The 27286-nt window shown below is 41.2% G+C and overlaps 1 protein-coding gene across 3 annotated transcripts in view; it reads left to right on the forward strand.

Annotated features, from left to right (window-relative positions):
- Window positions 1-26783, forward strand: part of orc5 (origin recognition complex, subunit 5) — a 126088-nt gene extending 99305 nt beyond the window's left edge. For all 3 annotated transcript variants that reach the window (XM_070896614.1, XM_070896618.1, XM_070896616.1), the window contains 2 exons: window positions 23072-23184; window positions 26240-26783. In XM_070896614.1, the coding sequence (XP_070752715.1) occupies window positions 23072-23184; window positions 26240-26285 (159 nt within the window). In that variant the 3' untranslated portion in view covers window positions 26286-26783. The remainder of the gene's footprint in view (window positions 1-23071; window positions 23185-26239) is intronic.
- The last annotated feature ends 503 nt before the right edge of the window (window positions 26784-27286 follow it).

The raw sequence follows: 27286 nt of genomic DNA on the forward strand, positions 1-27286 counted from the left end.
TCTCCCCCATCAGTGGAAACATCCTCTCTGCATCCACCTTGTCAAGCTCCCTCATGATCTTATACGTTTCGATAAGATCACCTCTCATTCTTCTGAATTCCAATGAGCAGAAACCCAACCTACTCAACCTTTCCTCATAAGTCAACCCTCTCATCCCCGGAATCAACTTAGTGAACCTTCTCTGAACTGCCTCCAAAGCAAGTATATCCTTTCGTAAATATGGAAACCAAATTTGTGACTTACTTTTTAAAACCCCTTTATTGTGGCGTTTAATTCAGATTTGAGGAGCTGGCTTCTAGCATTTATATTTCTAAATTGGATTCCCTCCCGGAGGCAGAATCCAGTTTTCGTGGGTTTATGAGCCTGGTGGCAGGATACGAAAGCCAGTTTTAGTAGAGTACATTTTCAGAGTCGGCGCATGGACACTTAAGCCCTGGAATCCGACCTAAACAAGCATCCCTATAAAGACGGTTTAGAAGTGCACTTGAAATAATTACTAGGATTGGAGGTTGCCGTGTGCCTCAGCAAGAAAGAGGGAACAAGAAAACCAGACTTAACCACTTCATTTACCATGTGAAATATTTTTATGTTTATACACTGTTGCAAGGCCCAACGAGAAGGTAGATTGCCTGAGTTGATGGTCACAATGACAGCCTCAATGTAGAGTGAAGAAATTTTATTTTAATGCTAAATTATTAGAAACTATTGATCCGGCAGCCTAGTGGATATCTGTGTTAGCAAATACTTTTAAGTTTGGGTAAAAATATAATTGGGAAGTGACCTCTCCTCCTTGTCCCCTCCCCTCCCATGGTTAAACAGTTTGGCAGTCACTGTAGGGATTCCATATAAGAATGTCCCCTGCTGAGATGCTGGAATAGAGTTTAATATTTTTGAGTAAATAGAATTGTTGTCCTGTTAGATTTTTGATTGTTAATGCAGGAATGACACCATAGTCATTGGGTTAGAGATTAAATAATTTTTGTTTAGCATGCAGTTCACACAGCGCAGGTCAAATGATTTGCTTTATTAAAATCTACATGATGGAGAGATGAGCCTTTTTTGAAGGTTTCTTTTGCATCATTGAACATATTTTGACATCAAGATAAACAGATTGAAGTTATGACATTAATATTAGTGCTTCTGTGGATTAATTTATTGAATAAAACATTTGATAATTGGACATAGTTGCACGATACAGAAATATTTCTCTTTCTGTATGTTCTTTGAAATTATATGGAAATTGTTTTAGATACATTACTGCGATAGTTGTGAAGAAAAATAAATTACTCTAATTTTTTTTTTAATAATTATTATTTCCTATCTTTCCCCCTTTTTATTTTCTAAACAGCATTGCCACCTTTGAGTTGGGAAATTGACAGTTTCATATTTCTTAAGATTACCATTATTGCCACTCCCAAAATGTCATTTGCTCTCTGGTGAGTTGACAAGAACATGTGCTGCAAATTCTTTTGACATTGTTTTAAAGTAGACGAGACCCCAAGACACAGCTGAAGAGAATTTTCTTCCTTCCTTCTGCTTTTCCTCCACTTCAGTTAGCTACACCCACTGTGAAAGTATAAACGCGGTTTTGATGCTATAGATTCCATCTGTACTATAAATGGAATGAATTCCAAGATCTAGGGCAATATTGCAAAATACTGCCTTGAAGTATGAATATTCATCGGTTTGCTTTCTTCCTTGTTGGGGTGTACCACTATATTGCAGCACTCTAACTGCCAAAGGTGAGCGTTTTGTGACGGGCATTTCCTTGCATATCTACTCACATACCCTTCAGATGTGTATTTGTTTTTAAATTTATGCAGATGAGACATTAAACAACCTCCGGTCTTTGACTTTTTATCCCAGGCAGTCAAATCCATCATTGCATTTTTACTTGAAATTATTCCCTTGCTTAAGGAAATACTTGATCACTGGTTTGCTTTCTACTGAAAAATGAACTGTGAACTTGTCTGCGAGATTATACATTTCTCTGCTAAATTGGTACATTATAATTCATAAACTCTTTTAACTGGGAAAAGATCCAGCTTTCTGGTGACAAGTAACCTACCATCTGGAATGATTATTCTAAATGTTTCCATAGATACAGACATGTGCTTTCAGTATAAACAAATATATGCAATTTCTTTAAGACTAATTCCTTTTAAAGGCTGATTTCAACTTTAAGTTACATTTATATAGTATTCTTTTTGCCTTAATCTCACATGAAAATGCATTGTCAACTGTCTAACAATACAGAGCTAAAATTACAACATAGAAATTACAACGTGGAAGCCTTGGGCCCAAGCAGTTTGTGTTTATCCACCATATGAGTAGATGTCCTAATGTGCCTGCCCTGTTCCCATAGCTCTTTAATCCCATTTTCTTCAACCACCTATCCATTCTATTTTAGAAGTTGATATGATCTCTACTTTAATATCCAGTGCATATAAAAAAAAATTCCTGTTCTGTCCTAAATGTCTTGCATTTAATCTTGTATATAAGAACCCATAGCCCCATATGCTTATTCAGTATGCATTTTCTGATCTACTTGGAGGTTTCAGATAACCATCTGGATTTCTAGTTAAGAAGGGAAACGATAAATGTATAATTTCTCCTGAGCACATCTCTTTTAACCAGTTGACTGCATAAGTCTCTATATATTTGGCTGAGAAGACAGGTAATCAACCTGAAGCTCATCCCTAGTATGGCAGTGAAATTAGGCATTGGCTATGCATGGCCACTGATCTGTGGGAAAGCAGACCATCTGTTTCAAAGTCCTCTGGGGCAAAGGTGCAGATGTTGTCTCAGACTTCTTCCAAACTTGTACTGATGGTACCTTTGTCAGAGAAATATGTTTTTATACAAGAGCCTCTGACATTACAGCTTAAGTAGACACCTGTGCTCAGGCTGATGTATGTAATGCTTTAGATTCAGTCTATTTACAGGAGTGCATAAGTCGTTATGAAAAGTACTGCATTTCTGCTGGTAGATAATTTGCAGACTGCAAAACACTGGTGAAGTGAGGATATGCTCTTTTGCTCGAAGCATTGCACAGTCGAGTTTAGTATTTGTCAAATATTTTCCTGTGGATTTTCAGGTGAATCTGATTAGCTTTCTTATGTAAGAGAGTTTCCCTTTGCTGAACATGATGAGTATAGTCGAACTCGCAACAAAATCTAGACCATTTCAAGAAGCATCAGCTACTGTTGAAAGCTATTTCTGGAGTAACACTCTCCCAAAGAGCCCCACAAGTCCAAGTTGCAGGCTCACCTGTCACAGAATGCTCTAAAAGCAGTTTTACTTCAAAAACAATTTTTTGGATCAGTCTGTTTTCTTACAAATAAGTCTTGTCTTAAATGAGAGCTGTTCATATATACATTTAAAAGTAGTCATTCAAATATATTGGAGGCATTCCAGTTGTAATGTTGCATGACTGTAAAAGTCATTGGGTTTAGCATTTTATGGTGTTTGTCAACATGACGTAATTTGATTGTAGTTTAATCATTTATTATCTAGTCTGCTACTATATTTGCCTCAAGGTGGTTCTACAATCTCCATGTCCCTCTTTTTGAAAACTGAAGCAAAATACTCCGTATCTCTGCCATTTCATCACACTCCTCATTAAACTTGTTTCATTATCTCTGATGACCTTACCCCTACCTAGACCCTCCTCATCCTACTACTTTATTTTATTAATTCGCAGGATGTGAGTTTCGCTGGCAAGGCCGGAATTTATTGTCCAACCCTAGTTGCTCTGAGAATGTGGTGAAGGTGCCCCCCCACCCCCAATGCTGTTCCAGGATTTTGACCCAGTGACAGAAAGTGCTCAGTTTTGGCCAGGAGTTGCTCTGGGTTTTTTTGGAGTAACTTGATTTTCTGGCCTTTCTTAAAAATCCCCATTTTGCACATTCAATTTTCACCAGTGTAAGTGAGTTAGTTACGATTTTTTTAGTTTTGTTTTTTTTCTCAACAGGGGGCGTTACCAGCTACCCACGCCAGTTCTGCCCATTTAGGCAACTTTGGCCAGCTAATAGTTACTCCAAATCTACTTAGACCAGTGTATGTGGCCACTTCAGAAAACCCTTGTGGAGACTTAAGAAATCAGCGCAGGTAGGTACAATGGAGGCCAAGCCATTCGGCCTGGGATGGGGCGAGAAGGGAAGCGGAGAGGACCTGCACCTAAAGCACCAAGACTTACAAAGCACCAAACCTTGGAAACAAAAAGTAATAAGCATTCAATAACAAATAAAAAAATAGAAGTAAGAAGAATGAGAGGTGACCTTATCGAAACGTATAAGATTATGAGGGGGCTTGACAAGGTGGATGCAGAGAGGATGTGTCCACTGATGGGGGAGACTAGAACTCGAGGGCATGATCTTAGAATAAGGGGCCGCCCATTTAAAACAGAGATGAGGAGAAATTTCTTCGGGTTGTAAATCTGCGGAATTCACTGCCTCCAAGAGCTGTGGAAGCTGGGACATTGAATAAATTTAAGACAGAAATAAACAGTTTCTTAAATGATAAGGGGTTATGGGGAGCGGGCGGGAAGTGGAGCTGAGTCCATGATCAGATCAGCCATGATCGTATTAAATGGCGGAGCAGGCTCGAGGGGCCATATGGCCTACTCCTTTCCTATTTCTTATGTTTTTATGTTCTACCTTCATCTTAAAACTCGGCCCAGGAAGGCAGCGGGCTGGCCGGTGCGGTAAGCCACTCGGCCTGGGTTAGGGGCGGGACGACAACGCACCGGGAGGCCACTTGGCCTGGGCTAGGGGCGGAAGCGATCAGCATCGGGGTTCAACGCAGCATCTATATTCCACGGAGAGAGAGAGAGGCTGGGCTGCAAATGATTGTTGGGCGGGGGGGTGGAGGAGAGTGAGAGAACGCGGCATCTGTGGGGAGAGAGAGAGAGAGGCTGGGCTGCAAATGAACGGGGGAGGAGGAGAGCGAGTGAACACGGCATCTGTGGGGAGAGAGAGGCTGGGCCAATTGCCAAATTTCGGCGCTACTGCGCATGCATGGACATCGCGACCCGACTCCACTGCGCATATGCAGACGTCCCGGCACTGTTTTCAGCGCAGGACGCTGGCTCCTCTCCCGACTCAACTGGCCACGCTGCGCGACGACTGGGGAGGGGCCGGACAGCTGCCAAAGTGGGGAGGAATTTTTTCAGTACACTTCTGAATGGAGAAAAGTGGTGCATCTCCAGTAAGTGCGCCGAGAAAAGGGGTGGGCCAAAATTGAGCCCTATATGTCCAAGTCAGGATGGTGTGTGACTTGGAGGGAACTTGGGGGTGATGGGTTTCCAATGCGCCTGCTGCCCTTGCCGTTTTAGGTGGTAGAGGTCACAGCTTTGGGAGGTGCTGCCGAAGAAGCCTTAGCAAGTTGCTGCAGTGCATGCCAGTAGAAGCTCTTTTTATTGCTGATTTACGAAAGGGAAATCATGCTTGACAAATCTTCGAGAATTTTTTGAGGATGTAACTAGTAGAGTGGACAAGGGAGAACCAGTGGATGTGGTGTATTTCGACTTTCAAAAGGCCTTTGACAAGGTCCCACACAAGAGATTAGTGTGCAAAATTAAAACACATGGCATTAGGGGTAATGTATTGACATGGATAGAGAACTGGTTGGCAAACAGGAAGCAAAGAGTAGGAATAAACGGGTCCTTTTCAGAATGGCAGGCAGTGACTAGTGGGGTGCCGCAAGGTTCAGTGCTGGGACCCCAGCTATTTACAATATACATTAATGATTTAGACGAAGGAATTGAATGTAATATCTCCAAGTTTGCAGATGACACTAAGCTGGGTGGCATTGTGAGCTGTGAGGAGGATGCTAAGAGGCTGCAGGGTGACTTGGACAGATTAGGTGTGTGGGCAAATACATGGCAGATGCAGTATAATGTAGATAAATGTGAGGTTATCCACTTTGGTGGTAAAAACAGGAAGGCAGATTATTATCTGAATGGTGACAGATTAGGAAAAGGGGAGGTGCAATGAAACCTGGGTGTCATGGTACATCAGTCATTGAAAGTTGGCATACAGGTACAGCAGGCGGTGAAGAAAGCAACTGGCATGTTGGCCTTCATAGCGAGAGGATTTGAGTATAGGAGCAGGGAGGTCTTACTACAGTTGTACAGGGCCTTGTGAGGCCACACCTTGAATATTGTATGCAGTTTTGGTCTCCTAATCTGAGGAAGAACATTCTTGCTATTGAGGGAGTGTATGTTCACCAGACTGATGCCCAGGATGACAGGACTGACCTATGAAGACCACAGGCAGTCCCTCAAAGTGAGGATGACTTGCTTCCACACCAAAAAGGAATGAGTTCATAGGTGTTTCAATGAAGTACCTAATATTCCAGATCCCGAACTACATCTTGAAGGGTGGAAGATGTCTGTGCGTGGATTTTTTTAACGGGTGGTGGCCGTCGCACACCAGCCACCACACGGGCTTGACACAGCTGGGTCTTGGTCCAGTGGCAAGGATTAACCAAGACGACTGGAGACCAGCTCTGCTGCACGGACGGAGCGCGCACATTGTCACTGTTGTAATCTAGGAAAACCAACAACATATTGCACACAGCAAGGTCCCACAGATCCCATGAGATAATGACCAGATAATCAGTTTTTCTGATTTTGGTTGAGCGATAAATGTTGGCCAGGACACTGGGAGAACTTCCCTGCTTTTCAAATACTGCTATGGGATTTTTTTACGTCCTCCTGAGAGGGCAGGCATGACCTCGGTTTAACATCTCACTTGAAAGACAGCATATCTGACAGTGTGGTGCTCCCTCAGTATTACACTGAAGTGTCAGCTTAGATTTTGTACTCAAGTCTCTGGAGTGGGACTAGAATCCATGACCTTTGATTCAGATGCGAGATTGCTACCACTGAGCCAAAGACTGGATCGACTCGGCTTATATGCACTGGAATTTAGAAGAATGAGAGAGGATCTCATAGAAACACATAAAATTCTGACGAGATTGGACAGGTTAGATGCAGGAAGAATGTTCCCGATGTTGGGGAAGTCCAGAACCAGGGGTCACAGTCGAAGGATAAGAGGTAAGCCATTTAGGACCGGGATGAGGAGAAACTTCTTCACTCAAAGAGTTGTGAGCATGTGAAATTCTCTACCACAGAAAGTTGTTGAGGCCAGTTCGTTCGATATATTCAAAAGGGAGTTAGATGTGGCCCTTACGGCTAAAGGGATCAAGGGGTACGGAGAGAAAGCAGGAATGTGGTACTGAAGTGCATGATCAGCCATGATCATATTGAATGGTGGTGCAGGCTCGAAGGGCCAAATGGCCTACTCCTGCACCTATTTTCTATGTTTCTATGTTTTTCCTTATTTTCTCCCATTCTCCCTCTTAATTTCTATTTTTATAGCTTTCCTATTGTCTTTATATATTTCCTGACTTTTGTTTTTATTATCTGCTTTTTTTTAATGTTCTAATTTGGTTTCTTCCTATTCAGCTATGGAAGCCCATCTTTTGATACATGCCCTTTTGTTCTTGCTAGAATCATCTATGTTTAAACCCTTTCCATCACCTGGTTAACTATTTACCATTACTGAGCTATAGTTCTATTTGCCTTTTGTTTCCTTGCATTTAATCTGATTAAGCCCCGATTTTATCGTGTTATTATTTTCTTGTCAAGCGTCCTTTTTCTAGTCTTGCACAGAACTTAATTATCTTCTCTCAGTTTTTCAAATATTCCCCTACTTTTATGTTAACTGCTTGATCTGCTTCATTACCCAGAACCAGGTCGAGTAGTGCTTCCTTCCTTGTTGGAATGGTGACATATTGATTGAGAAAACAATCCTGAACAAACTGCAAAAAAGCCCTTCTTTTTCACTGCAATTATTTTCCCCATCCAAATATATGTTTGTATAATTAAAATCTCCTACTATTATAACAGTTAATACATGCCTCTAATTTGTCTATAACCTTCATCCTCCATTTAATTTCTAATATTTGGCAGTCTAAAAAATACTCCCAGTAGTACATCTGATCCCTTGTTGTTCATCTGCTCAGTCTAAATCCTAGTTTGACAATTTCTTCCTCCATTGCATCTCCATGCTGATTATTTTTACTATTTTGTCTTGCTTCACCTTTTTCAATCTTTCTATTTCCTTATTCCCTATACACCTAAAACTTTACTTCAGAAATATGTACACTACTCTAGCTTGTCCCCTTCCCCTACCCTATTAGTATTTTTTTGTAACTCTCCCCGAGAACTCCTGTTAACCTCTCCTGCAATAATATTGGTCCAGCTTTGTTTAAGTGTACACCATTCTATTGGTTCAGCCCACTTCTATCCCAGAACTGATCCCAATGCTTCCCTCCTATCTTTAATCATACGTTTACAATGGTGCATTCTTGCCTGTCCCTAGTTGGTGACAAGGTGGTGTTGAGCCTTCTAGCAATTGTTTTGCACAACTGACTGGAGTGTTGGGCCATTTTTAGTCGGCATTAAGAGTCAACCAGCTAATAATTAAAATCACTTGTCGTTCAAACTGGGTAGAGGAAGCAAGTTACCTTCCCTGAAGGAGAGCCAATTGTATGTCTATAATAAAGAGCTCTAATTCTTGAGAGCATCTTTCACGACTTCAGGATGTCTTAAAACGCTTCACAGCCAATGAAGTACTTTTGAAATATCGGCATTGTTGTAAGGTAGGGAAATGTGGCAGCCAATTTGTGCTCCGTAATATCCCACAAATAGTAATGAGATTTTTTAAAAACAGGTAATCTGTTTTATTTAATGATGTTACTGAGGAATCAATGTTGGCCAGGATACTGGGAGCACTACCCTGATGTTTTTTGAATAGTGCTGAAAGATCTTTTGCATACCGCTGAGAGGGCTGATGGGGCCTCGGTTTACCATCTCTTCTGAAAGATGGGAGTGCAGCATATCATAGAATAACAGCGCAGAAGGAGGCCATTCGGCCCATCGAACCTGCACCAGCTCTTTCGAAGAGCAATCCAGTTAGTCCCGTTCTTTCCCCATTTCCCTGCAATTTTTTCTCCTTCACATATTTATCCAATTCCCTTTTGAAGGCTACTATTGAATCTGTATCCACCACCCTATCGGGCAGTGCATTCCAAATTGAGCACTCCCTCAACACTTTGCTGAAGTGTCAGTCTGGATTGTCCTCAAGTTTATGATAGCTTGGCAGCTTTCACTGGAACTTCTGATGTCTTTGGTTCTGACGTAAAATATAACATTTCTTATCTGAGTTAATAAACAATATTTGAGCACAAGTAGTAAGCCTAGCCATATTCTCCAATGGCACTTATAGGGAAGGAACAACCCTCCCCAGATTTGTACAGAATTTGGATAAGTCAGCTATCGGAGGTGATGAAGGGTTGTGGAAAAAGATTGGAGTCTAGTTTTATTGTTTTTTTTTTTAAAGCAGCCCCTCACATACCAACAACAAATGCCTGGAATTTGATGCACTCACAAGTAATATTTGTTAGCTTTTAACATTAAATACATGGAAGAATTCTTATACATATGATGTAGTGGCTTGGTCAGACGATATTGCAGCAGTTCAATACTTAAAAACACCAATAATGGGGAACAATGTCAGGGATCATAGGATGCTTTTAAGGAGCACAAAGGATACTTCCCACATAGCATGTGCTGGCTGACAGTTAGCATACCATAAAACTCAGAATCTGAATCGTTTCTTTTCAGTGATGTACTCTATTAAAATTCCTTTGAAATATGTACATAAATTATTTGCTAGTTAATATTATTAAAACCAAAACTCTTTATAGAAAAGCTATTTAAAACCACAAAGATATGCAATGCATCCAGGAATAGTTCATTGTAAATTAACTCATGCAGCAGCCCTTCAGCGCAGTGGGGGTAAATTTCAACTTAACCATGCGGATGTAACGTGTCGGAGCGGATCACCCGCCCTTTGTAGAACCTGCCTGATTTTCATCCCATTGATTTTGTAATATCACAAGGAGTAAAATAGATTACTTATATTTCTGCTATGATCCCTACTAAGGCCTATTAGTGCAATGATTTGATAATTAAATCGATTTAAACATTATATATTTCTATCTTAGTCCCTATGATGAGTTGAAAATTCTGGTAACCATTGGTACTTTTTCCTCATGCTGTCATTTTTTATGTGTATGTAGTAGATGATATGTATCATTGAGCTGATAAAATGCACCTCTCTGTAAAGTATGGATTGCCCTAGCTGCCAGTTGTTGAAGCAGAGAAGACATATAGCAATACCTTCCAGGGTAATTGAGCAAATTCCGAGTCCAATTTTTGATTAGTTCCTTTTTCATAAAATGGCCACTTTGATTTGTGAAACATTATGATCAAATAAGGAGCTCAAGAATAATCAAACTAAGTAGACTACTGTATAGAGCATTTAATGAACAATAGGTTTCTAAAAACTGTTGAATTTTGTGAACTGTTTGCAGGTTCTGAATACTTCTATAGTGAGAGTTTTAGTTGTCCTTTGGTGCAACAGAATTTTTTCAGATAGTACTATCTTTGCTTGGCTCCCAAAACTCAAAAATATATTTTTACTTGTATTCAGTTCCTGTAGTTGAGCAGCAGTTAATCAATAATGCTTAACAAAACATTCAGATATTTATTTATCCATTTTAATTGATGCTACTCTGCTCTTCATAAACAATTGATGCTAATTTGTGTTCAGTGACACTTAATAGCAGACCATATTTGCTACTTTTCTAAGGCATTGCATTCTATAGTTTGAGAGAACTGGTCATTTCCTGATATTTAAACGTTTTGTTATCTCTATCTAAACTTTACATTTAACGTGGTACTCCTAACAGTGTTGCCCATCAATTAATGGTATACAAGTAATACTAAACAATTGCAGCTTATACTGAGAAAGCATTCAGGAGGTTCTCAAGAGAAAGCAGATTTTGCCTAAACTTATTTCTGACTGACGAATAAAAATTGCAATCTGTTTTAGTTCTTTTTTTCTCAATTGTGAATTACAGAAACAGGCAGTGATTCCCAGACTGGTTTATGTATACCATATAGTGTGTTTCCTTTACTACACTGCTATTCTTTACTGTATACCATATACTGTACAGTGCTGTCTTTAGTGCAATGCTATTTCCCCTTGTCACTCAAGACGGCCATTATATTGAGAAACAGTTGTGTGTTAAAAATATATAGCTCTGTAGATTCACAATATGTATTCGCTAAGAAATCCAACTGCTATCACCTGTATTACTAGCTCAGATTCCACATAAAGGAAGAATTTCAAGATTTCAAAACTGGTTACTAACTGGCTGGTGCAGTCATTTTATGGAAATATCCCATTAAGTTTCTTTTAATGATGGTAAAAGTGCATGCCTTTAACAAAGATTTATGCTTATTTCAGCAATTGTCCACTTCTGGAAATGTCACTAATGCTGCAATCGGCAAGATTCAGCATTACAGGCTTTAATTGTAATTATAATTAGAAGTTAAATGTCTTCCTTTAAGTATAATGCCTTTGCTACAATTTCCAAATATCAGCTCCCTCACTTTCCTCCCCTTCCAATCCCCATCAAACTGGATTGTCATAGATTTCAAGTTTAGCATAATCTGTTGATTAACTTTTCGGCGACCCTTTAATAGCCTTATCACCAGGGCACTGTGCAACAGCCAGGCACTTTGTGCCTGTGAACCATGATCAAATGCAGAATTGGGAGAGAGCAGATAATCCTTGCCTAGATGGCACTGAGCCTCAAGGTGAGGAGGAACATTTATATAATTTGATGAAAAAACATTCCTCTTTCAACATCATGTATAAATGTCTTCAAAGTATGCAGGAACTTGCTGAGAACACCATTTAATTTAACAGCTCACTTAAAAATGAAGAGCCAATAGAAAGAGAAAACAATTTAATCATGCATTCCATTTCCTAATTAATGTTTTTAGTTTAAGATGTTTAGGAATATACACGCTGATTTGAAAATTCCAAAATTTTCATTAGAAGCAGATGTCTTGGATTTATACATAAAGTGTAGATTAAAATAAATGAGACTGATAATTTATCACCTCGACGTGCATCAGTAAAATTGTCTCCAATTGTGAACTATCTGGCACCATCATTCACCTATCATTCAATTAAAGTGACTTCGCTGTGATAGGTCATGTTTGCAATTCTGTCTGCTCTGGTTGAGATGATAATTCACAGTAATTTCTGAATATGATTTTTGTAAAGTTATTTCAGTTGCTTTCTCACTTGAACACGTATCAGAATCGCTGAAGTGTGGGTTTGCTGTATGAAAAATGTTCATTCAGGGACAGCAGTGTTTTTTTTTTAATTAAGTGGGGTTTTATTATTTTGGAATCAGGACAGAAGTAAAATAGACTGAGAATTATTAGAGGCTCGTAGCAGGGCACTAGATTCTCACTAATACAAAAGCAAAATACTGCTGGAATCTGAAATAAAAACAGAGAATGCTGGAAATCTCAGTGGGTCAAGCAGCATCTGTGGAGAGAGAAACAGAGTTAACATTTAAGGTCGACGACCTTTCGTCAGGACTCCCGAATGTTCGAAAAGAGCACATTCTTAAGCATTGAAAGGGGGAGGGAGAAGAAAGAAACAAAGGGAAGGTTTGTGATAGGGTGGAAGGCAGGAGAGATTAGAGAGACAAAAGGGATGATGGGCTGAATTGAGATGGTAATGAAGGAAGTTAGAAAAAGGTTAATCTGGATAGGGTATGAATGGCGTAGAAATGATCAGCTGCCATTATGGATGAAGAGGAAAAAAAAGAACAAAAAAAAATAAGATGTGGTGGGGGTGGGGCGGGGGGGGGGAGCCAAAGATGGCCAGAGGTTATGCTCTGAAATTGTTGAACTCGATGTTGAGTCCAGAAGGCTGTAAAGTCACCCCCTCTCCTTCCCACGGCACCTTCCCATGCAAGCGCAGGAGATGCAACACCAGCCATTTTACATCCTCCACTCCCACTATCCAGGGATCCAGGGCCCCAAGCACTCCTTCCAGGTGAAACAGCGATTTACTACCACTACTTACAATTTAGTATACTGTATTCGCTGCTCATGATGTGTGGTCTCTATATTGGGGAGACCAAGCGTAGATTGGGTGACCGCTTTGTTGAACACCTCCGTTCAGTCTGTAAGTGTGACCCTGAGCTACCGGTCATCTGTCACTTTAATTCTCCACTCCACTCCCACTCTGATATCTCTGTCCTCGGACTCCTCCACTGTTCCAATGAAGCTGCACGCAAGCTTAAGGAACAGCACCTTGTCTTTCGTTTAGGCACTTTACAGCCTTCTGGAATCAACATCGAGTTCAACAATTTCAGAGCACAACCTCTGGCCATCTTTGGCTCCCTTTCCACCCCCACCCACCCACCCATCTTATGTTTTTTTTTCTCTTTGTCTATAATGGCAGCTGGCCATTACTATGCCATTCACACCCTATCCAGATTAATCTTTTTCTAACCCATCATTATCATTTCAATTCGGCCCATCATCCCTTTTGTGTCTCTAATCTCTCCTACCGTCTACCCTATCACAGACCTTCCGTTGTGTCATTTCTTCCCTCCCCCTTTCAGTGCTTAAGAATGTGTTCTTTTCGAACATTCGGCAGATCTGACGAAGGGTCGTCGACCCGAAATGTTAACTTTGTTTTTCTCTCCATAGATACTGCCTGACCAGCTGAGATTTCCAGCATTCTCTGTTTTGATTACATTAGATTCTCAGTTGGAAACACAGCATGGCATCTCTGGCCTCAACATGCCTGAATTTGATAGGCCAGGGACACTTGCTTGTCCCCATTTCACGCACCAGACCCCCACCCCGGGGCAAGTCCACCTCATGGCAAGGCGTGGTACCTTGTAACGAGGAAGGAAAATCAAAGATCTGCCACGGTATCGCTACCTGAAATGTTAACCTATCTTTTTTCATGTGCTAAAGGAAATAGAGTATATTTCTGCCTAATGTTTATGACTCAATCAACAGCACTGCACCTAAACAGATTATCTGATCATTATCTCATTGCTGTTTGTGGGTTCTTGGTGTGTGCAAATTAGCTGCCACATTTTCCTACACATTAGAACAGTGATTACACTTCAAAAGTAGCTGTAATGTACTTTGGGATGTCCCAAGATCACGAAAGGTGCTATATAAATGCAAGTTCTTTCTTTAATTCCCTGTATTTTTTGTTTTCATTTCATACTTCCAACATTGCAGTTAGTTCTTTTATTATCACAACCTTGTATCTGGTCATTTAATGAATTGATGAAGCTGGGTAATGCATCACATTACCCTTGTTCCTTTTTAAAGAAATGTTTCGTTTTTCAAATTTTTATATTGTGGAAGCATGTTGGAATGTAGGCTTGAAAGAATGCTATGTACTTTGGGGTTTGGTGATAACTCTCAGAATGTTGTCTTTTGCTGTTCAATTGGTGGTATTTCAAATAGTTAGGAGAATGTGGTGTTTGTAGTGCTTGATGCTTTGTGCTGTTGCTCTAAACATTGTAAAGAAAGTTCTCTTGTGTTCCATTGAGGGTAGTTGTGACAATGTATTTGCTGAAACATTTCTTTTAAAATGTCTTCAAGCTGTAGTATTAATGAGATTGAAACCAAGTTCTGCAAATAGAGACAATCTGGAAAATGTACTCTGTTAACCTGATGAATACAATTCACTAAAGACTTAATGGGCAAAAGCAAAGCATAAATTGAGGAGGAGGACTTTTAAATGGTGCAATACCCTATGGTCTCAAAACAAGTATACAGAAGTCTTTTATATTTAAGATTTTTTGTCTCAACTTTTGGTTCATAGAATCATAGAATTATACAGCACAGAAGGAGGTCATTCAGCCCATCGGGCCTATGCTGGCTCTTTGGTAGAGCTATCCAACTAGTCCCACTCCCCTGCTCTTTCCCCATAGCCCTGCAATTTTTCCAATTCCCTTTCAGGCAGTGCATTCCAGATCAAAACAACTCGCTGTATAAACAAATATTTCCTCATGTTGCCTCTGGTTCTTTTGCCAATCACCTTAAATCTGAGTCTTCTGGTTACTGGCCCTTCTGCCACCGGAAATAGTTTCTCCTTATTTACTCTGTCAAAACCCTTTTGATGACCTCTATTAAATCTCCCCTGAACTTTCTTTGCTCTAAGGAGGACAACCCCAGCTTCTCCAGCCTCTCCACATAACTGAAGTCCCTCATTCCTGATACCATTCTAGTAAATCTCTTCTGCACTGTCTCGAAGGCCTTGCCATCCTTCCTAAAGTCTGGTGCCCAGAATTGAACACACTAGTTCAGCTGAGGCCTAACCAATGTTTTATAAAGATTTAGCCATTCTTCCTTGCTTTTGTACTCTCTGCCTCTATTGATAAAGCCAAGGATCACATATGCTATAACAGCCTTCTCAACTTATCCTGCTACCCAAAGATTTGTGTACATACATCCCTAAGTCTCCCGGTTCCTGCATCCCCATTAATATTGTATTGTTTAGTTTATATTTCCTCTTCTCATTCTTACCACCAAAATGTATCACTTCACACTTCTCTTTATTAAATATCATTTGCCATATGTCTGTCCATTTCAGTCTGTACATTCTCCTGAAGTCTATTACTATCCTCATCATTGTTTACTACATTTTTGAGTTTTGTGTCATCTGTAAACATTGAAATTATGCCTGTATACCCAAGTCCAGGTCATTCATATATATCAGAAAGAGAAGTGGTCAGAATATTGACGCATGGAGGACAGCACTGTATACTTCTCAACAGTCTTAAAAACAGCCGTTCATCACTACTCTCTGCGGAAAAGATGGGCACGGATTTGAGGGGTGACAATACGTTAAAGGACTTTGGAGAGAAAAGAGGAAGTTGGAGATGTGGTGGTAGTTTGTAAGGACATGGGGTCAAGGGTGGATATTTTGAGGAGGGGGTGATGACAGTAAATTTGATGGGGAGGGGGACAGTACCTGAGGGGAGGGAACCGTTAACAACGTCAGCTAACGGGAGCCATGAATGGAAGTTGGGTGGTCACCAGTTTGGTGGAAATAAGATCGAGGGAGCAAGAGGTCATGGACAAAATGAGCTTGGAAAGGGCACACTGGGGAATAGAATCTAGAGAAAGATGTGACTTCAAAGTTAGGGCAGCTGGGAATATTAGGGGAAATTTGGCCCGGTGGGCTAGGGGAAGGAAGGGAAGCGGCAGAGGCAGCTAAATGGATGGTCTCAATCTTTGTGACAAAAAAGTCCATGAGCTCCTTGCGCTACAAGTAAACATTTTCAGTGCAAAGCTTTTACATCTGGATGGTGGCTATTAAATATTTGCATTTCTTGAGTAATCAGCAGTGAAAAGCATTCATGAGGATTTCAAGTGAATGCACTGTGGCAATTTCAGTAGAGAAGAGATCGCTATGTACACAACACACAGGTGAGGGATGTAGGGTCTATTTGTGGACTAAATGGCTTTGACAGAATGGCTAGTGGGATTCTCAATGGTGGCCCCTTTTAGACTTTGCTATCAATTTCTTAGGAAGATTGGTAATTAAAATAACCACGGAACACTTCAAAGGGGAGGTGCTACCATTCAAAGTATTTCTAGATTTACTTTTTTTTCTAATTTTCTGTGGCAATGGTTTTCAGAAGAAAACCTTGAACTGGCTTCACTTGTCTACTTTCCCTCAGCATTCCGTGATTATTTGAAAGTTATTTTTGAAAATATTTTGTTAAAATAGCCACCAATAAATTAAAAATCTAACTTGAACTATTTCAGTATTTAATGAATCTTTATTTTCCAAATCTGTAGGAATATAGGAACAGGAGAAGGCCATTCAGCCCCTTGAGCCTGTCTGCTATTCAATCAGATCGTGGCTGATCTGTACTGCAACACCATTTACCTGCCGCTGGTCCATATCCCTTGATACACTTAGCTATGAAAAACATATCGATCTTAGTCTTGAAAATTTCAATTTACCAAGACCAAGTTTCGAAATTCTAAAACTGCAAAATCAGTTGTAGAAATCTAAAACTTGCTGCCCCCAAAAGGCTGTGGATGCCGGGTTAAGTAACATTTTCAAGATGGCAATTAATAGAAGGCGCTACATTTAATTTTATTTTCTGAAATAAAATTTCGTGAATATAAAAATGCAGCACAATAAAATGAGAATACATTTGATGGTTAATCAACTATCCGACCTGACCGATGTTCCCCCAAAGGTGTGCGGGCGCACAGCCGCGTGTCAGTTTAGAGGTTCCGTGCAGGCCACTCACTATGGGGTCAAGTTTCGGCCTGAGTTGCTCCTATTTTTTTGGAGCAACTAGTTTAGAATGGAGTATCTTAGAAATTGCAATTCTCGGCATTTAGTTTGCTCCAGTTCTAGTCAGTTAGAACAGTTTCATTTTAGAACAGATTTTTTTTTCAAAGGGGGCCATGTCCAGCCATTTACGCCTGTTTTACAAGTTTAGGCAGTAAAAACTTACTCCAAACTAACTTAGAATGGAGTATGTGTAGATTTTTGTATGCTCAGAAAAACCTTGCCTACACTTAGAAATCAGGCGAAGGGAACAAGAGATTGGAGGGGGGGGGGTAGTTTACAAACATTAAACACTTCACTTTTACAAATAAAGAGCCATCATCAATAATAAATGATAAATCAACCAATAAATCAATCAAAAAAAATTTTAAAAATTTAAAATCAATAAACAAAAAATTAAATTTCTACTCACTGGCTGCAGCACCGGGAGCCCTCCAACAGCGTGCTGGGACAGGGCCCCTCCAGTGTCTCTCCCCCTATCTCTGTCAATGTCTCTCTCTCTCTCTCTCTCTCTCTCTCTCTCTCTCTCTCTCTGTCGGTGTCAGTGTGTTTCTGACAGCCAGGGGTAGGGGGAGGAGTGGGGGGGGGAAGGGAGAGGGGGGGAGGAGGAAGAGGGAAGAGGAGAGGGGGGGAAGGGGAGGGAGGGACAGGGGGGGAGGAGGAGGAGGGGAGGGGAGGGGGGTTGGAGCCGGAGCGGGACCTGATCAGGAGGGAGGGCGGGGGGGAGCCGGAGCGGGACCTGAACAGGGGGGAGGGCGGGGGGGAGCCGGAGCGCGACCTGAACGGGTGGGGGGATAGAGCCGGAGCGGGACTTGAACCGGGGTGTGGGGGGGCGGAGTGGAGCGGGAGCTGAAGCTCAAGATGAGGGCGGTCCAATCCGATCTTCGCCGCCCCAGTGAGCCCATTTGGCCATGGCTAGGGGCGGGGTGCTTCGGGCCCTTCCCAAACAGCCTCGGGAGCCTGGAGCTACTGCGCATGTGCAGAGGTCCCGGCATTGTCTTCGGCGCCGAGAACTGGCTCCGCCCCCGACCCCTTGTGCTGCGCCACGCCGAGCATGAAGATGTCCTGAAGAACTCACAGAATCACAAGGTAAGTTTTCGGCGCCTTTTTTTCCCCAGAAAGTCAGCGCACCTTATCGAGATGCGCCGTTTTTCCAGAGGGCGGAAACTTGAACCCTATGTGTCGCCGTTGGAAGATGCTGCATAGCAGCAAATTCCAAGGGACCACGCACAAAAAAAAATTAGTGAACATTGGACCTGACTAAATAAAATTAGGATAACACAGCATCCAATAATGACCTGCAGCAATTTCTGTTTATGCTATAGATGTAAATATTAAATATTTTCAATATTTTTTGAATTGTGTCCTTATTAAGATCATGTTATGATGCAAATTAACCGAAAAATGTAATGCTACTAGTCTGCGAATGGTGTGCAAAAAGCTGCTTGAATTCAAGTTGTAATTGTTTTGGCCATTAAATTGTCTAATGGGCTGAACAGTGCAGTATAAATTTATCAAATCCTACAACTTTTGTATCATTCTTTAAATTTAGTAAGATGTAATATTTTTATAAATAGAAAATGCTATAGAATGTGGCCTTTGAAGAGGTTAATATGAGTTCAAATGAGAGATTTTAAATAAAACTTTGTAGCCACTTTTTTTGATTACCAGAAAGAAATGCAGTTCTATCTACAACAGGACTTTTGTAGCAGTATCTATAAATGTTTTGATCATTGCTATGGTTTTCCCTGCCTAGCAGATGATAAAGCAGATTATACATCTCGCACTGTACTAGACAAATCAATTGAAGCTATGCTTGGATTGGTACACATTTACAATCAAATAGCCATAGCCACAAATTATTCCCCGCCCCTTCCCAAGTTCCCACTGTACTTGTGCTTGTGATGGCCAGATGCTTAATGGAAATGAGTAAAACAAAGCCAAGCTGAAAGACCTGTTATGGAATTGGCTTTTTGTTAAGTAATAGAGCCTGAAAACCGTAATATTCTAGTGTAAGAACAGCTGCCTGTTTCAAAAATACTTGTAATTGAACATGAATTTATCCTGATGTAGTAAACTGTCTGTGTATGGATATGTTTCCTTCATTTACCAGTGGAATATAATTCTAGAAAAACAAAATTGGCCCTAGTTAGTGCTGGAGGAATGTTTTGAAACATACACTCTACTTGGGTGTCAGCTGTGACTCAGTGAGCAGCACTCTTGCCTCCAAGTCAGAAAGTTAATGGTTCAAGTGCCACTATAGAACCTTGAGCACATAATCTAGACTGGCACTTCAATGCAGTACTGAGGGAGTGCTGCACTGTCTGAGGTGCCGTCTTTCAGATGAGTCATTAACCCAGGACCCTGTCTATCCTCTCAGGTGACCGTAAAAGATCCTATGGCACTATTTTGAAGAAGAGCAGGGGAGTTCTCCCCGGTGTCCTGGCCAATATCTATCCCTCCAATCAATATCTATCCAACATCACTAAAACAGTTTCATTACATAGGATTACATAGGATATATGTTACAGAAACAGGCCATTCGGCCCAACCAATCCAACCATTCACATTATTTGTAGCACCTTGCTCTGCCCAAATTGGCAGCGCAATTCCCCTACCTTACAACAGTGACTACATTCTTAAAGTACTTCATTTGCAGCAAAGCACCACTGTACGTTCATTTGGTACATTTTAAGGTGGTGAAAAGTATTGTCTTTTCTTGGAAAATGGTAGCTTTTTCCCCCTTAGTTTTGCATTGAGCAAAACCTTTTTGAATTCTTTCTGGAGAAAATTAATTATAAAAGGGAATTTAAAAAAGCTGGTTTATGTGAGAAGCTGATCAATAAAATAGTGAAGAGTTACAACAGACCACAGAGAATCAAAACGAGCAAGAAACACAGGATTAACAATGGAGGGATAAATGCAGTGCCATAACTTGCAACCTGGGGAATCACTGCTTTTCGGTCTATAACAGGTAGAATGTAATTTACAAAAGCAAAATACTGCGGATGCTGGAATCTGAAATAAAAACAGAATTCTGGAAATCTCAGCAGGTCAGGCAGCATCTGTGGAGAGAAAAACAGTTAATGTTTCGGGTCGACGACCCTTCGTCAGAACTGGCAAATGTTCGAAAAGAGCACATTCTTAAACACTGAAAGGGGGAGGGGAAGAAAGAGCAAAAGGGAAGGTCTGTGATAGGGTGAAAGGCAGGAGGATTTAGAGAGACAAAAGGGATGATGGGCCACTGAATTGAAATGGTAATGAAGGAAGTTAGAAAAAGGTTCATCTGGACAGGGTGTGAATGGCGTCGTAATGACCAGCTGCCATTATAGACAAAAAGAAAAAGAAATGAAAGAAGGAAAAATACCATAAGATGGGGATGGGGGCGGGGTGAGAGAGAAGGGAGCCAAAGATGGCCAGAGGTTATGGTCTGAAATTGTTGAACTCGATGTTGAGTCCAGAGGCTGTAAAGTGCCTAAACGAAAGACGAGGTGCTGATCCTCGAGCTTGTGTTGAGCTTCATTGGAACAGTGGAGAAGTCCGAGGGCGGAGATATCAGAGTGGGAGTGAAGTGGAGAATTAAAGTGACGGGCGACCGGAAGCTCAGGGTCACACTTACGGAGGTATGTTCAGCAAAGAGGTCACCCAATCTACGCTTGGTCTCCCCAATGTAGAGACGACCACATCATGAGCAGCGAATACAGTATACTAAATTGAAAGAAGTACAAGTAAATCACTGTTTCATCTGGAAGGAGTATTTGGGGCCCTGGATAGTGGGGAGGGAGGAGGTAAAAGGGCAGGTGTTGCATCTCCTGTGCTTGCATGGAAAGGGGAGGGGGTGCTGGGGATGACTGCAGAATGGACCAGGGTGTCGCGGAAGGAGCGGTCCCTTCGGAATGCTGAGAGGGGAGGGGAAGATGTGATTGGTGATGGGATCATGCTAGAGGTGGCGGAAATGGCGGTGGATGATCCGTTGAACGTGGAGGCTGGTGGGGTGAAAGGTGAGGAGAAGGGGAACCCTGTCATGGTTCTGAGAGAGAGGGGAAGGGGTGAGCGCAGAGGTGCGGGAAATAGAACAGACACAGTCGAGGGCCATGTTAACCACGGCGGAGGGGAGTCCTCGGTTGAGGAAAAAGGAAGACATGTCAGAGGCACTAGTGTGAAAAGTGGCGTCGTCAGAACAGATGCGACGGAGACGGAGAAACTGGGAGAATGGAATGGAGTCCTTACAGGATGCGGGGTGGAAGGAAGTGTAGTCCAGGTAGCTGTGGGAGTCAGTGGGCTTATAGTGGATACTGGTCGAAAGCCTATCCCCAGAGAAGTCGAGGAAGGGAAGAATCGGAGATGGACCATGTGAAGGTGAGGGAAGGGTGGAAATTGAATGCAAAGTGAATGAAATTTTCAAGTTCAGGGCGAGAGCAGGAAACGGCACCGATACAGTTATCAATGTACCGGAAAAAGAGGTGAGGGAGGGGACCCAAGTAGGACTGAAACAAAGAATGTTCCACATATCCCACAAAAAGGCGGACATAGCTAGGACCCATGTGGGTTTCCATAGCAACACCTTTAATTTGGAGAAAGTGAGTGGAGTTAAAGGAGAAGTTGTTCAATGTGAGAACAAGTTCAGCCAGGCAGGGGAGGGTGATGGGGACTGGTTGGGCCTCTGCTCGAGGAAGAAGCGGAGTGCCCTCAGGCCATCCTGGTGGGGGATGGAAGTGTAGAGGGATTGGACGTCCATGGTGAAAAGGAGATGGTTGGGGCCAGGAAACTGGAAACTGTTAAAGTGACAGAGGGTGTCGGAGGAGTTGTGGATGTAGGTGGGAAGAGAGTGGACAAGGGGAGAAAAAATAGAATCGAGATAGGAAGAAATAAGTTCTGTGGGGCACGAACAGGCTGAAATGATGGGTCTACCGGGGCAGTCCTGTTTGTGGATCTTGGGAAGGAGGTAGAAGTGGGCTGTGTGGGATTGGGGAACTGTGAGGTTGGTGGCTGTGGAGGGAAGATCTCCAGAGGAGATGAAGTCAGTGACGGTCTGAGAAATGATTGCTTGATGTCCAGTGATGGGGTAATGGTCATGGGGGAGGTAGGAGGAGGTGTCCGCGAGTTGGTGATCAGCCTCTGCAAGGTAGAGGTCGGTTCACCAAACAACAACAGCGCCACCCTTGTCAGCAGGTTTAATGACAAGGCTGGGGTTGGATCTGAACGAGTGGAGTGCTGCAGGTTCAGAGGGAGGTAGGTTGGAGTGAGTGAGGGGAGCAGAGAAATTGAGGTGGCCGATGTCCCGTTGGCAATTTGCAATGAAAAGATCTGGAAAAGGTAAGCGGCCAGAGGGAGGGATCCAGGTAGAGTGAGAATTTTGAAAGCATGAGAAAGGGTTAGCTGTGCGGGGGGGGAGGGGAAAGAAAAACTCCTGGCCGAAGAAGTGGGCACTGAGGCAAAGGCAGCGGAAAAAGAGCTCAGCATCGTGCCGAACTCGAAATTGGTTCGAAATTTCAAGCTCAAAATGTAATTTACGTCTGACTAGTTGGCACGTGGAATTTTCCAGACTGACCCTATCATTGGTATTAATTCGCTTGACATGTTCTGATTTGCTCAGCTCAAATTGACAGCCAGAGTTTGGATATCTGTTGTGATAATATTTCTGAATTATTACTAAATATTTTAATTGGACAGTCAAGCATGTGTATGTTCCTTTTTGTTTATTAGCCCACCTCCCAGTTATGGAATAATATAGAATGTAATTATGATACTATCCTTAATTCTATTTGCCTCTCCAGATCACTTCCCTGGTGGCAATTCAACTGTTAACCCTTGTTGGCCACGATGATCAGCTGGATGGACCAAAGTATAAATGCACAGCAAGTCTGGATTTCATCAGAGCAATTGCCAGGTATACAACCATGTCTTCTGCTGCTGAATCGTAAACATGTAAAAGGGGGTACTTGAGCGAGATTATAAAGTTATCCTTTTGGACTGTGTGGACACTAGGTGTAATGATATTATTTTACACTAGCTTTAATATGCAAATAGATATTTGATTTTACTTCAAATCATGAATGGTTTAAAAAATAATATACAAAATTCAAGCTGCTGGCTTTGTTTTGATGCAATACCAAAAATAACTGTATGTTCGATGTTTCAGGTAAGATTTCAGTTTATGCAGAGCCCATTGTAAGTGAGGAAGGGAGGGGACAATGCACTGTGGTGCCATACATCCGTCTAATTTTTGTATTCAGTATTCACAATGAAAATTTACAGAATATCCATTCTGTCGGTGTTATGTAATAAGTAGAAAGTGTGTGTATATATCTTGAAAGATTCAGAAATGTAGTACTCTGGGTTAAAACAGGAAGGCTGTTGCTGTGATTTTGGGTCTCACTGTAATTTGTTTGCTATTTAATTCCACAGCTTAAAATATCTGATGAATTTGGAAAATTAACATTATTGGGGCTGAATTGAAATGATGGGCCATAATTTGCGGCCCCTACCGGCGCGTACAAGGTGTGCCCGCACCCATAGATGTCACGCAGATAGGCATGCGCTAAAACACGGAACATGCGATTAGTGACATAAAACTGAAACCAGGAGCAGGATTGTGAGATTTCAGGTCTAGTGTGGACACCCCTGGGCTCAGTGTATGAAAATAAACTATGGCCTGGATTATGGGGTAAACATAATGGTGAGATGATCGGCGCTCACTGTTAGTAAAGTGTAAATCAAACAGCAACGTCCAGCGACCACACATGTGCAGTTAAAAGCCAAAATCTGGAAGTTGTTGTCCAAGCCGCCCTGCTCCTCCAGCCGCTGCACTATCACAGTGTCATGCCGAAAGACTGCATTGAAACACATTGAACGACATGAAGTTGCTGTACTAAACTCGCCAGAAAAAATTAGGGCTTGTCCATTTCCAGTACAAGTACATTTTAATGACGTATTAGTTACTGCCAAACATCTCTCTGGCACTGAAAATTAACTTTTGCAAGAGGGGGAGACTCATTAATTCAGTTTTTAATTTTAAAGTAAAAAAAAAATGTGAATTTTTTAAACACTTTTTCTTTGTCTCTCTTATCTCTTTCTTAAACCCACCTTTCTTTGTCTCTCTCTTTCGCTTTCTGTACATGATTTGACATTGAATTAAATATTCTAACTTGCGCTTCCTGGTTCAGACTCTGCACTGCTCAGCAACAATTCTTCAATCTGATTGCTTGCCCTGTTCTCACATATCCCAGATCCCCTGTAGAGGGCGCTGCACCGAACTGGCTGTCTAATCACAGCAAGTTCCAGTGCAAAATCCTATCGAAAGTCTGTGCTAACGTCGTTCGTTCATCGCTCACCGCTAAATCTGGCCCAGTGATGTTGGCATACATAATGCTTCCAAACCCGTGAAAGATTTTAAGTACTAAGAAGGAAGCTGGTTGGCTGATACCAGGTACAGACCATGCCTCAAGAGAACATCTAACTATTTGCTTGGACTTGTCTTGCAAACAGATGGAATGCAAATTGCATTTGCATAATACCCAATTATGAGCTTAGTTCAAATTTTCTGTAATGATATTACTGCTAAGTCTCATTAGGTGGTCATGGCATGAAGAGCTATGCTAAATTTCTTGTTCTATCACATTAAAAAAGATAAATGTGGTTCTGTTTACCCTTGTAATAGAATTTCAAATTTTAACTGCTTTGGTTGAGATACTTAGAGGAATTTTGAACAATACTCAGCAGCAACTTCAATTCGAACTATTTTTTTAAATAACTCAATGATTGAAACAAATCATTCTATTTTTCCTCATTCATTTAATCTCATTATAATAAACCATTAACATCACCTCATGAGGGGAAACACTTAGGACATGGTCTCTAAGAAATTCAGTATTTGGGCCATACTTTTTGTACTTTTTCTGCCTTCATCCAAAGCATATCTGTTATCTTACACCAGAAAAAGTTTACAATTACTGTTTCAGTTCTTTGGTTCACTGGCAGAAAGTGGCAGACACTTCCCCATATGGAAGGGGGGAGGGGCCAGGCAATGAAAAAAAAATTGTTCTTCGATAGAACTGTAGCCATTGAAATGTTTCACTGTTAAATGACTGCCAATGAACACCGACAACAGCAGCCACTTTATACAAGTTGTTCAGAGCACACCACAATGCTCTTAGTAACTTGAATATTTTTCTAAGAGAGACAAAGATGAAAATGCCTTACAACTGACTAGCAAGATAGTGGTTCTGGATGCAGCAAACTGGATAACCAGTCGCAAAGTATTTCAAATCTTGCAGATTTAATGGCGAAGGTAGTGAATTTGGACAACTAGAGGCAGATTCAAGTGTCAGCTTTTGCTGAACTATGAAGTATTTTTAACAGACATCCTTCTTGCCACTTTTCCACATCCTTGTGGTCACATAGAAACAGACATAAACGGCAGAAACATCAGTTTATCTAAATGTTGAAACTCCAAAGGAATATGGCCATGGGCAGCTTACTTTTTGTACAAACTAAGTGCTCCTCCACAAGGAACGTTTAGGCCTCTTCTGCCTCGGACTCGAACCTTCTTTTCCCCCCCCCCCTCCCCCCAATTCTCAATTGCACAACCCCTCCCCCTCAGAACATTGGTCCCACACTTAAGCTGAATGCCAGCGGGCGGCCAATTTCCACAGCCCATTCTGTGCAAGGACATTGATAATAATGCTGCTAATGAGGCTTAGTGTTTAAAATCTTTTTTAAGTCTAAATATTTTGTTCTGTTTGACCATATGAACAAACAACATGCATCCAATGTTAAGACTGCATGAGAAAGTGCATTGTAACTGGAACAAGTGATAACGGATAGATTATAACCGTGCACAAGATGAGATGGGTAAGATATAAATATTGTAACCAATGCAGAAGTAACTGCTCAAATCCAGTGAGGTGATGCATTAAATAACCGATTGTTTCTTTTTCTTCTAGGACTGTGAATTTTGACATAGTGAGGTACTTGTACGATTTCTTGTGAGACCAGATGCACAACCATATGGATACTGCAGGCAATGATCAATGCTTTTGCACCAATTCATACTGATCCATCTAGTCTGCTGATAAGTGGCAGAGGCATTTTGGCTCCATTGGATTTGTCCAAGCAGGTGTTGGCACAGTATGGGATTTGATGAAAATATCTTGATTGGTCAGAATGGATCTTTAGATTGAACTATTTACCAGGGACTCTTCAGTATTTTGGAGCTATGTGTTAATTATTAACAGCATGAATTCGGCACAATCTGTTCCAACATAATAACATTATATTAACACGAAAGCTGTCTGAAATGTATTTACTTGCAATTATTTTCCTTTGTGAAGTGTCCTTTCCTCACAACGTTTGTGTGCGACCAGTCTTCAATTTGTCGGGTTGTCTGTTGTAATATAGACCCCCTGAGAGATTTTGTTCATTATTCATTCTGAAAGCAATTTCCTTCTATTTTTAGACTACAGAAATAAATAAATATGACTGCAATAATTGTGTCCTATCGATGTTCATTTTGTTAAGCTTTTGAAGAGAAATGTCTATATCAGAGTATGTTTTTTCCACCTTTTGGAGACGGTAAAGCCAATACCTGTCTGTGTTTCAGTAATTCAATTACATGTTGAAGATCTTAGAGCAATATTTAAAACAGAGCGGTGAGCTCTCCCATTGTTCTGGTCAATATTTATCCTTCAATTGATACCATGAAAAAACACAGATTATCTCCCATTTACTTCATTGCTGGTTGTGGGGTTTCGATGGGACATCATATATAAAATAAGAATCATTCATTTTGTGAAGGTGGTTGACTTGTTTTAATGTAAAAATTCATATACAAATGCAAGCATTACTGTTACTTGTTTGACAATGCACCTGCAAAGCGCCTTGAGATGTTTTACATTAAAGGCGCTATATAATTGCAAGTTGTTGTGAGGTAGACAAAACCTGTATGGCTTGCAATCGGGTATTGTGTATTTTTTTACCAATCCATGTTGTAC

Source organism: Pristiophorus japonicus, chromosome 13, assembly GCF_044704955.1.
Source record: "Pristiophorus japonicus isolate sPriJap1 chromosome 13, sPriJap1.hap1, whole genome shotgun sequence".
NCBI lineage: Eukaryota > Metazoa > Chordata > Chondrichthyes > Pristiophoridae > Pristiophorus > Pristiophorus japonicus.